This window comes from Sinohyriopsis cumingii, chromosome 6, assembly GCF_028554795.1.
Source record: "Sinohyriopsis cumingii isolate HCF-2022 chromosome 6, ASM2855479v2, whole genome shotgun sequence".
In the NCBI taxonomy this organism is placed as follows: Eukaryota; Metazoa; Mollusca; class Bivalvia; order Unionida; family Unionidae; genus Sinohyriopsis; species Sinohyriopsis cumingii.
In genome coordinates, this window is record NC_142966.1 from 153,633,230 (window position 1) to 153,646,220 (window position 12,991).

The 12,991-nt window shown below is 35.4% G+C and overlaps 1 protein-coding gene across 1 annotated transcript in view; it reads left to right on the forward strand.

The window, feature by feature from the left end:
* The window catches only part of LOC149798295 (folate receptor alpha-like), a 35,150-nt gene extending 22,844 nt beyond the window's left edge, over positions 1–12,306 (forward strand). Inside the window, exons 3-4 of the mRNA XM_089960571.1 lie at positions 10,048–10,183; positions 10,838–12,306. Of these exons, the coding sequence (XP_089816697.1) occupies positions 10,048–10,183; positions 10,838–11,109 (408 nt within the window). The 3' untranslated portion in view covers positions 11,110–12,306. The remainder of the gene's footprint in view (positions 1–10,047; positions 10,184–10,837) is intronic.
* Positions 12,307–12,991: the final 685 nt, after the last annotated feature.

Consider the following 12,991-nt stretch of genomic DNA (forward strand, 5'->3'; position numbering starts at 1 on the left):
GGGGGTTGGTATTTTTGCACGTAACATTCGTGTTCCAAGTCCACGATGTGGTGACAAATGTGACATTTTTTCTTTCCTGAACATACGTGTGCCTTGGTATTATTGGTACGTATGCCTTGTCCACACACGGGGCACAATCTCAGCAGTTGACAAGCGCATTTTTTCTGTGAACCTTGCGTCTTCAAATGTTGTTGGTAACAGGCAGGGCTGACAAACGTGCGCAGACAAGTTGAACAAGGCACTGGTTCTTCGCTCAGACAGGGTGGAGAGGCCAAACATCCTGAGCATTTCCATCCACAATGTTTGTGTTGCTCTCGATTATTATAACCATAGTCACATTTCTCACAGTAATATCTGTATCCCAGGAATCCAGTGATACTGGTAATGGTATCGAAATGGTCATCGTGATGATAAAGGTGAATGTATTTTCCGTCCTTAAAATCTTGGCCTCGAAACAATAGAGGCCCGCGCATTTCTTGAGGGTGCACTTTCAAGGTGTAGCGTGGAGCTAGGACATCTTGCAATTTTTGCATCTCGGGAATGCCACAGGGTGTGTCTTTGGGCAATCCGGCTTGTTGTAACAGGAGTTCTGCTTCGTTTCGTTGTTTGGCTCGGTCGGAACGTTGAATAGTGTTCCAGGTTCTTTTCCATTCTACCGTGTCGTTCTTGTTGGCATAGGTTCGTCCCACCACGATGGCACGGGCTAAACACATCTGGTCATGAGGGTTGTTAATTCGGACGAGACTCGTTTTGGTGTTGCGAAGATCGTCCACCAATAACATCTTTTTGCGTCCTGTCCCTTGAGGAGGAGAGACGTGGGTCATGTCCAGTGTGGCTTTACCATCGGTGATGTCAAACTGATCATTAGATTGTTGTACGTGTTGAATCTTGTCCATGACTTTGGAAGCAGTCAATTCTGCAGGGGTGCTAAACTCGATCCAAACAGGGGATTTCAAACCGTCGTGTTGTATGGAAAGTCTCAAGCGATCGTCTTCTTTGGGTTGACATTGACGCTTGAGTGCAGTGAGCAAAGAATCCCACACCTCAGTGATGAACACTTCTGCTTTCTCTAACGGCACTTCAGCCTTGAAATCTTTAAACTTCACCGTGTATTAGTAAGCCGTGGTTCTAAATTTTCTAGAGGAGCGCTTTTCCGTCTCTCGAATGGAATAGTACTTTTCAGGGTTAACTAAGGGTGGTGAACTTGGTTTAGAGGTTTCGGATTCTGGTTCACTCATGTCCTCTTCAAAATCACTGGCATGAATTTGTGCCAAGATTTCAGCCCTGGTACGAGGCGATAGATCACGTTTCTGCCTCTTACTTTCTTCTTCTTTCTTCTCGAATGAATTAGATCGTTTCATCTTGAAAGCAAAAAGTCAAATGACTCAAGTTCAAACACCATAAACTACTTTATAGTCATAGCAGACCAGCGTATATAAAAGGGTGTGTGTCTTGTCCTTTCACTATTCATTTCACTCTCAAGCCGAGCACAACGATGGAAGAGACTAACCAGATGGAACGTTTCGTCAGAGCTTTGCGAGGGGTCATTAGAAAATTCTCTTCAGACCAGCCTACGGACTACTCTCCTTCCTTTAGAGATAAAAGTCAAGATACTTGCTATATCTGTCAGAAGAAAGGGCATTGGTCTTCAGAGTGTCCAGACCGTCAAAAAAGAACAAAAACAGGGACTAAAAAAGACAAAAGTCAAGATACCTGTTATTATTGTAAAGAAAAAGGACATTGGTCTCCAGATTGCCCAAAAAAGAAACAAGAGGAGTCAGAAGAAAAGAGGAATTCTTCAGAAGAAGAGAGGGATTCTTCGGAGGAAGAGAGGGATTCTTCTGAGGAAGAAAGAAGACAGGTGAAGAAAAAGAAACAGGAGAAAAAAAGAAGAAGGGAAGAAAGCGAGGAGGAAGAAGAAGAGGAAAAGAGTGTGACGGTGAAGAAATTCAAAAAACAGAGAGACTAAACAAGAAGAAAAGAAGAAATCAATGAACTTTTAATTAAAGTGTTGTGTTATGAATTGGATTGTAAAAAAATGGAGAAAAGAATAAATGAATGATATAAGGTAAGAGTCTTTGAGTTCTGATTTTAAAATAAGAAGCTACACTCACGCACTCATACACAGACACGTACTATAAGGGTAAAATGGGTGAGTTTTTTTTTTTTTTTTGAGTTATTGGCAAATTGAAATTGTATTTCTTTTCGAGAAATGTGGGTGGCCCTGAAAAGGGCCTTTTTTCTTTATGGTGCAGGGGTGAGTTTAAGCAATCAATTTTAACTGCCTTAAGCCTTTGCCACGGCCAAGGCCTACTTCTGGACTGCGTAATGATGATAATGATTGGGTTGAAATCACTAAGGGTGGTACGGTAGGCTTAGTCACAGGGTTGACATGTTTGGCTCGGGAAGGTCGTATTCTCTTCGGTCGTGATAAAGAAGTCTGATACATTTGTTAACTCCGCTAAAATGTCCAACAGTACCGTGACCGTTTGATTTTCACCCTCTTGTTTCTTTGCTGCTGCTACTTCTTCTTGCTGTTGTTTTTTTCTTACCTCTTCTTCTTGTTGCTGTTGCTGTAGGAGAAAAACCTGTTCCGCTTCCTTTTATCGTTGTATAAATTTCTCCAATTCTTCTTTCTGTCTCTGTCTAAAATTCTCCACTTGCGGTAATGAAGAAGGTAACGAAGGTTCCGGAACAAATTCTTGCGAGGAGAGAAAATCCACAAAATCCCAATTCACCTCTTCTGAAAGTAAGTCCGGGTTCCCTTGGGCGGTCTCCCCTGCTGGTGCACCCCACTGGATCGTTTTCTGAGTTTCCGTCATGTTGAATCACTATCGCATAGATTGACTGCACACAAGCGCTAGCGAATCTATATTGACTACGTGACGTCACAGACTGCTCTCTTCGGATTGGATGCGGGCTGACTGAATTCTGTAACGCGTGTTCGGATTGGTGAATGAACTCAATCCGTTTCAATCCTTTTTGTCCCTATAAATAAGCGCAGTTCACTGCATTGATTCACCTATTCTCGGAGCCTCAACATGTGGACCGACGTTGAATCTTCAACCCTTGTGTCAACAATGATGTTCAGGACGGACATGCTCATGTATGTCCGATCCAAGTGGACCGTTGTCCACAGGACCAACAGCAGCCTGTGGATAAGAAGAGTCTATATAGAGAGACAAGGTTGCCTCAAGAGGACTCTGATGTATGGCCCTGCTGTAAGACGAAGTTTGAGGAAAAGAAGATGTCGCAAATGCCCTTTATGCTAAGGGCATATTAACATAAACCAAAGGCCCTTTTCAGGGCCAGCCATATATCTCGAAAAGAGATAGCCTTTGAATTGCCTACCCCTTTTTTAAAAAAATTTTTTTTAAAAAAAAAATCCCATGTTCCATTCCCTTTGTCCCTAAACAAGCCCAAACTCTATTCCCCATGTTAAATTCCCCTTGTACGTAGAGTGGCCCACGATTTATTGCCATGTTAAATTCCCCTTGTACGTAGAGTGGCCCACGATTTTTTGCCATGTTAAATTTCCATTGTACGTAGAGTGGCCCAGGGGTCCCTGTAATGCTAATTCCCATTGTACGTAGGGTGGCCCCTTTCACTACTAGTGTATGTTATTTAATAGCCCCAAAAGTTAAAACATTTTACCAATGTGTACGTTACCGTTGTTTGTACAGTGTTAACACTATTTTCTGGTCGTCGATGCTTTTTTCAATAGTCGAGTGACGTAGAGAAAATGGAATAATTAGCTCTACGGCTTCTTTATTATCGATGTTTCATGGAGAAACTATTAACTTCTCGATGTCTTCAGAAACATGTTGTGTGCAATGCTACAAACAGATTTAAACGGAATGCATGATAAATAGAGTATATTATCGCTTTTGCTTCATTCGATGTTGAATTGCAGGGAAAGCTACCATTTTTATTACTTGAAAAAAGTTAAAGGTTAAAGGAGTTTTGATATTGGGATGTATATACACAAAGTCTTGTCCTGTTGTTCTTTAGTTTTGTTCATTTTCATGATATCTAGTGGCTTACTCTGTAAAGGCTTGGTATCTCATCAACAAGAACGACTTCACTTTGTGCCCATATAACCAAGATGCTAAAACATTATACACTCTCACCTTATCAAACAACACGTCGTGCTGTTAGATTCCTTGGCGAAGTATCCTTTGCTTATTTTTTAGTATCAACCATGTTTTCAATTGACTCCTAATGTTCACAATGTTCTGTTTGAATTGCAAGTCAGATTAATATGCATTTTAAACTGGAAGGCATACTGAGTAATTTTTCAATGATACTTTGAATCAGTCATGACAAAGGAATATTCTGTTTTGCATTATGCTACGAGTCTATGCTCTTAAAATAAGTAACAGAAAAGAGTGAAAGACAACACGCTTTGTAACATTTAACAAATAATTGAGATCGCTCCGGTGGCCTAGTGGTTAGTGTCCGCCTAAGATGCGGGAGGTCGTGGGTTCGATCCCCGGTCGAGTCATAGCAAAGACTTACAAAAATGATACTAACAGCTGCCTCGCTTGGCGCTCAGTATTAAGAGGTTAGTGTTAGGACGGGTGGGCCTGGTGTTAGGATAACGTGACTTGGTGGGACATCATGCTACATGTCTGCGGCATGATGCCCAAGTGATATACATCACTAGAAACTGTCACACTGCAGACATTGTAGCGATTTGACTGAAAAATTGCTAAAGCTACGTTAAAAATCCAAGTCACACAACAAATAATTATTTTCTATAGAATACAAGGTGAAAATGAGGAAAAACTTAAGGTATTGCGATTTAAATCCCAGAATAATCCAAGAATTAGCTCAGACGCAAGTCGTAGTAATTGAAAGTCTTGAATACATATTCAGCAAAAGTCCCGAAGAAATCAAAAACTGCAGTCAATTACGTGTATGTTATAGGTTATGGAGTGCTGATGTGTCAACCGTCTTTTTGTTGAATCACAGTAATATAATTCCAGACTTAACTTCAGTATAGATTCCAGTGAATGTCTTCATCCAAGAATTTAATCGGAGCACTTTTGTATTTCCAGAGAAAATAATCACCTGAATTGAATAGTTTGAAGAAAAACAAAATTCAGCCCAATCTGGTCACAACATAATACAACTTGAAATTGCTCGATGTTAAAGTACGAATGGTAAAATCCTCACAGTTACAATATATAAATAGTTCTCTATTTACAGGTCACAATTAGCATTTTCTAAAAAAAACAACATTACTTAACGGAAAAAAACCTTCTAGAATAATCTTGAACAAGGTCAAGTCCAGCATACAATGTTACATTACAACAACATTTTATGAAATAACAAATTTTAAATCTAACAAACAAACAATTAAATTAAATATACATAACAATCAGCTGACTTCTGTCGACAAAACATTAAGGTGTAAGTGAAGATGACTTATGCCTAGATTATGTACATATCACGTGATTCGAAGTGACCTGTTTGATATATTCAAACAGTAACAGTATAGAAAACGTTTCCACTGGTTAAACATGAGGTGTATAATTCGGTTGGAGGCAATCCCAATTAGGCAACAAAAATCCAGTACAGTATTCGATGCCTTTTCTTTATATTCACTTTTACAGATCTTTTTCAGTTTTACACATTTCTTTTTCGTATGTTCCATTTCAAATAAATATGTTCAGTTGGTGTTTGTACACATTCAGGTTATCTGCAAATGGAACTACTGGTGCTTTCAATCTTGCTGTTATCTCGTTTGTGAGTCTGTTGCAATCCTGCAGGCAGAAATAAGCACAGCCAGCTGGTTCATCTTTGTTTGTCTTTGAATTATTTCGCCAACTCAAAATGTTCTCCAAGATTAAATATTATCCGCTCTATGGCTTTATTTATGTTTCTAAGCAGCTAACATACAATCAGGTGTTGGCAATTCAAATCATTTTTGTACAGTTTTATGTTCGTCTATATTTGTTTGTCCCCTTGAGGTACTTACACTCATAATTTGGTGTTATTGTGAAATGTGTGCACATAAATTAAGTTGTTTCACCTCTATGCTGTTTTTTTTAATTTGACTCCATATTACATTTTACATTGAACTGATATTTAGACAGCTGTATTCGTATCTCAAATGAAACATGATTCTTTAGACAATAATTATGGTAAAATTATTAGTTTTTAAATGCCAGTAGGAAACTCAAAAGTCAGAGGTATAAACCATAATTGTTCAATTTTGTTAATTTTTCCCAAAGTTCAGGCCGTATTGTGAGTTTGATCTTCTCACTATCATTACTGTCCAATTTTAAAGTATATTTATCTTTTTAATGAGTTTATATTTGAAAAATTTAGTTTCAGTGTAGTGAAATTTAAACTCTTTAAACTTCTTTATATTATCAGGAATATTATTAGCAGAAAGCGGAACTGCAGGTGGTAGTCTAGTGCTTTACTTGGTTTCTTTTCAATTTGTAATCCATTTATTAGAATTGGCAAAACATGTACATTATTGGCATAATTAAAAGTATTAATTTGAAATTGGATTTTCTAGGTTAAATCTGAGGTAATTAGGTAGTATAGGGTTGTCACAGTTCAATATAGTAAAGTTTTACCCAGTGTTATATATATCTGATTTAATTCATATTTATTTTAATTTAATTGTTTGTCAGTTTTAATTTTTGTAATTCTATTATATGCTATTATAATGTAAATTTATTCACTGGAGATGATATTTTTCCAGAAAATCGGTTGACCTGAATCATTTTTTTTTCAAACACCAGGTGTTGATCTGAATCCTGACCTTGTTTCATAATTCGTAGCAACCTTCGTAAACAAGTTCTATTTTATTTTAAAATGATTTTGGTCAGGGTTATTTTTGGTGTAAATACGATCACGTGACCCCCCTTTCGATTTCGCAATTCCGGTTTTTCCAATACTGCGCATTTGTTAGTTTTAATAGAGATGCATAGAGAGAGAGAGAGATTTCTCAGTTTTGGGCTCTTTACACTGATGTCAAGTTATTTTGTTGTAGCCAGATTTTGAGTTATAATTTTCTTGAGATCCATTGGATTTCAAAAGGATTAATTCTTTATTCTCTGGAAATATTTTGAGGAGTGCTCACACAGAAATTTTGGAAGACATTGCTTACAAATTTAATTTGGATTTCCAACACCCGAGTGTCGTTATTTATATTTCTACAAGGAACTGTAAAAGACAAGACAGTGCAGACTACAGCATTCGTCATCGTCATCCATCCTGGATTTTCCACCAGGATTCGAACTTGAAATTATTGGAACATTTATTACTAGGACTTTTGCAATTTAATTCGTGGATTATTTTTTGATTATTCTTGGAATATTTTTGGATTTGATTCTTGAAGCCGTAAGTTCTTCACCTTTTTTATTTTTACAGAATATTTCCAGGGAAATAATTTATTTGTTAAATTTTAAAAAGCTTGTTGTTTTCACTTTTTCTGTGTTACTGTTTATTAGAACCTAAACACGTAACACCAGGGAAATTGATGCAATAACACGACCTGTATACCTGTTTTGAATAAAATTAGAAAAAGGTAAAATATTGCCTTTATTTCATGAACATTTGTGTGATTTTCGTTTCACATTAGTTTGTTCAAAGTGTGGTAGATTAGCTTGTAGTACTTTGCAATATATATTTCATTATTTGTAACATAGTCAGCTTTTATTTCTTCTTCAATATGATTTAGTACACTGCTAGGACATCGTATAGATTGTAGTTGGCTTATCACGTTTATCTTGTGTACCATTTTGTAGCTTACTGCTGATCTTCTTGGAAGAACTTTATTCTCTCTCTGTCTATGTCTCTGTTTGTCTGTCACACACACACACACACACACGCACCATGCATGCTTTAAACCCTTCATGTGTAGTGGAATATGTTTACATTTTTTCTGAAGGATTCTGTTAAGCCCGTTCAAAAGTATTCAGTAACTTTCATTTTGTAAAACTATTTTCCCCATCAATCTTTATCTTTCCAGCCTTTTTGATGATTTCTCTTAAATCATATCCCGTTTCTATGTTTCGCGGAGACGTATTTTGTGAAGAAACATATCATTATCAAAATGTATTTTTTATCAATTGTTTGTAGTTTATATGGCAATAATGTTAGCCTGTCGATGGTATCAACATGGCTAATACAGACCCTTCAATATGGACATATACTTCTCTCTTGCTTTCTTGGTGTGTTATAAGATTGTTACGTTAATGATTCCTTCAGTTCGTCGTATTTTATTTTATTTTGTCGCTATCATATTAAACGCTTTAAATATTTCCAGAACCTCTCTGAAAACTGCTGAACACAATAGAGTATGGCTTGGTGTCATTATTTACATTGTAAAAAAAAGTAATTCTTTTTAGTGACGCACTTTAATTGTCTTCATAGTATTATAATTCCAATATGTATTAATGGACTGCGTTTTCTACAACTTGATAGGATGTAAACGGTCACGTGCTACAGATCTGGCATTTGTTACACATCGATAATTTTGGGGACTACTTATGGTTCCCTGTTTCCAGGTCATATTATGTGAAGTATTATCTATATCAACACATGTGTCACATATGTCTGGTATTTTAATAATTTACAAAAGTTGGTTGATGTTATGTATATCTATAATTTTTGCAAATTTTATTCATGACTGTAATTTTTAGTGACTATCTCTAGCTAAATTTTGTGTACGTGTATAGGTTCTATTTTAAGATCTTAATAGTTACAAGACTGCGTGGGATCTATAAATAGCTATGATCAAATTACTACTAATAAGATACTATTAGTAGTAAAAATGTTGACAAGTTTGGAGTTGTTTCCAATTGGACAGGTCGGTCAGGTGGGTTTCTTAGAGGAGTTAAGTAATTTTCCATTGAATGGGTTATGTCAAGTAGGTTCTTTTACAATGTCGGAAATTTGCGAAAGTCATGTGACTAGAAGTAGCAAAATGTATTTCCACCATTTTGCTTTTATATAAGAACGTGGTGCTGGACCAACATTAGACCTTGTTTCTTAAGTTCTTGTTGCAACATCAGTCTTCAGATGTATTTAATGTTGTAATTAGACATTCGAGATGAACATTTGTTTGAACTATTCATTGGAATTACAAGGTGCTCATTGGAATAAAACGTTTTCTGGACTATTGTGACCAGCGCATTCGTAGATATGGCATTCATTCTGACAATTCGATGCTTTTGGACTTGAATAGAACTTTTGTAGGATTATTTTTTCATTCAATTTATAATGCTGTAAGTTCCTGTTACGTCTTTATTTTGAAAGTAAATTTAATTGTTAATTATATAAAATAAAAAATCTTTGTTGGTTTTGCCTCTTTTTGTTGCTTAGTTTATAACCATAGAATCGAAATAACTCATCTGGTATCTTATACGTTCACACAAAATAATAATACACAAAAATATTACTAATCCAGAAATGTTGCATCCTTATAAAAATTTTCAACAAACAATTTATAAGTAGTATAATGATTTTTATGATTTCAATTTTAGTTGTTCTCGAATCACTTATATGAGATTGTAAAATTTCAACAAATAATTTATCCATCAAAGTCATTTGTTAATATTAAAAACATATAGATACAAAATGACAGCATCAAGAGCGAAAACAATAATGACAACGACGATTAATACCATGATGATAATGATGATTAGAAGCATTAGTATATTATTATTATTATTATTATTATTATTGAACAATTTAAACCTTCACCATTTAAGTTCGTCACTGTCAATGAAAGAACAAACAATAATTTCAGGAATTTCAGCGGCAATAATAACAAAAAGAACAATGATCATGATGAAGATTTACATCAAAATGAGATCATTTAGATGCACTTTTGTCTGTTAGTTTTTTGTGTGAACAAGACTGCTTGTTAAACAACATATCAGACGCCGTACTATAATATTTATATATATTGACCAAGCTGGAGATATACTTATTTATTAAAAAAGGAAATAACCTTTTGAACACCACATAAAGTCTGGGGGTTTTGCACCACATTAATGTGGGGATTGTTTATTTTTTCAGGTGTCAATGAAAATCCGGAATGAGCGTCCCTTGAACGTACCAATGTGCAACAGCACGTGTTTGAATTGGTGGAACGATTGTCGAGATGAATATACGTGCTTAAATAATTGGGGCAAAGGATTTAATTGGACCAGTGGTATAAACATGTTTCCTGATACTTTGCGATTATTTTTATTCAAAATGTTTGTTTCATTCTTTCAATTTCACAATAAATGGAGTTTAATAGAAAAGGTGAAACGTATATTAGTGCTTTTCGCGATATTCTAAATTAGATTAAAGGCGGTACATATTCAACCATACACAATTTGGCTTCATATACATTTTTCATTTAAATAGTTCCAGATATAATGAAACAGTTATATGCAGATCCCTCGAAAATACATCTCAAGCTTTAGGATGGCCAGGATGTTGTGATTTGAAAATCCAGTGTTTAATCAGGGGATTAGGTGCTGGTTAAATTGCACTCATCAATTACGTCATAGCCAATTATTAAAAACTAGAAAAGGAAAAACAAATCTACAAGGAAAGAGATTTAGCATAGATTATTATCTTCTTTATTTTGTCTTTCTTTTGCTCTTGCAAATATAGTTTCAGCTGAAGAGTACGCGACTTTGTTCATCTTAACTTGTTTGATACCCTTGCTGTAATTATTGATTAAATATGGTCGTAGTTTACAAATTTGTTAATTTTCAGTCATACCATATTGAAAGACTGTCACCTATGTGTTTTGCATGAAATTGTTTCGCAATTTGTTCGGTAAGTGTTTCATCTGAAATTTTTTAATTTGCAGGGACTAACCAATGTCCAACATCTGGTACATGCAGACCATTCACGGAAGTGTTTAAAGATGCAACGACTTTCTGCAACCAGATTTGGGATTTTGCCTGGCAGGTTGTTCCGGATAGTCAGCCCTGTATGAAACTCCAATTTAATGGAAGTAATCCGAATGATGCTGTTGCTCAGTGGAAAGCGAATCAGTTAGCAAATAGGATGAATTCAATGAATGCAGATATGGCTGTAATATCTTTGGTGGCAGTTCTTCTTATGATGCTCTCAGTTTGAAACTGCATATGTTATTATTTCATTCAGTAGAGTTGACCCTGCACGTTGCTCCAATTTTATAGCTGCAATCCACGTGAAACTATTGCTAAGAGGAAAATGAATATGTTGGAAAAGCATAAATGTGATTGTATTTTACCTTGTGAAATGCTCTGATGTATTCTTTGTTCATAAAATATTGTAATGGTTACTTTTTTTACCAGTTTATAAGAGAATCTCTCTTCAATAGCAGTAACACTAAACAAAATCAAGGCATGTTACAGAACATTGTTTTTGACAATAAGTCGTATTTAATTTATTCAAACGCAATTGTATTTTTCTAAATACACATTTATAAGTAAGCGATAAATCGTTACATTATTTTCTGAAGAAAGGTACTATCGGAGTGATGAATTGGCTTTATATGTCTGAACAAAGTTTATTTTCAAGATTTGTTTTTCTGCCTTCATTCAGTGTTAATTTATACATTTTATTGATTTTTTAAAATCAACTCAAAGATTTATGCGTACAGGACCTAAACAATTTTTTATCTACATTACCATTTGGTCATTTAAATTTTCAGAAATGTTACCGTTGAAATAAGTCTTCAGACAAGGATCATTAGTTCAAAATACTTTTTGTATACCTTTTCCAAAAATATACATTATCTTATTAACTTGCAAGTCAAGGTTACTAACATGGGTTATTTAAAATAAGATTTATTTAGCAGCAAGTAAGCAGCAATAAAAGTAGAAAATGATTGAACTTAATAAACAATGAATTAATGAAATTTAAGTGGAAAATGTGGATTTTTTAAAACTACAATCTAGCCATCTTGTTCTAATATTTTATCTATAATATTAAAAACGTAAATGCTTGATAGAAGTTTTATACGTAAAAGTAACCATTTTTTCTGACGATCTATTTCTTGTTTATATCTTCCAATTATTATTATATGGGTTCCCTTTGGGTTTTTTTGTAAACGTTTGCTAACTCCCCGCATATGATATATAAACAGATTGATTGATTAATTAATTGATTCATTGATCAATTGGTCGATTTCTGAGGGACCTCTGTTGCTAATCTTTATAAAACGGCATTGCATATAACAGAATAGTGCGTAAGAGACGAATTAAATTTCTGCCTATAATTTCATATTTATGTCAAGTGTCTCTGTAGTTATAAAGACCACGGATACTTTTCTTGCACATTAAATTTTGTGGTACATTTTATATATAACACATTAATAAAATAAACAACAACAAAACAAAATCTTCTTTGTTTTTCTTTTTTCTTGTTCTTTGACTTTCGTTTTCAAGATGGAGGCGAGATTTAGAATTGAGCCAAAAAATACATAAAACCTTATGAAAGTTCACCGATTCAATATAAGTATAAACTAAAGTGATATCCGACCACTAAGGTGGGATTACCGTCATCCATGGTATGCTGACCAGGGTTAAGGTGTGAGGCAGCAACTGTTTAGGGCACCTTCTCTAGCTCCATCTTTTTACTACTGGGGTGAACAGTGTTATCGTAAAATGGTTGCTCCATCACTGAGGAGACTGCCAATTTTTACTGCAGCTTCGGTCAGCTGAAAACGACTTTGTGCCATGAATCGCCTGTGTACAGGTCTGCAGCTTCAGCTCCCAGAGTATTCATACTTGCTGCTCACCATTGCTACATGACGTAAATGTATCAGATGTCGGGGGAGGTGAGTAATATCATGACTTGCGCGTCAATTGGATTTAAGTGAGTGGAAGTTGCACCGAGTCGCCCTTATTCTCTCGCCCAGCACGAAGTTTTCAAAACGTCTTGAGACAAGTCCGAATGCAGTGGAGGGTCATCACTTCTAATGCACCTGAACAGATGCCCTGCGTTATCCACACAGCTCTTGCCATCTGTATTC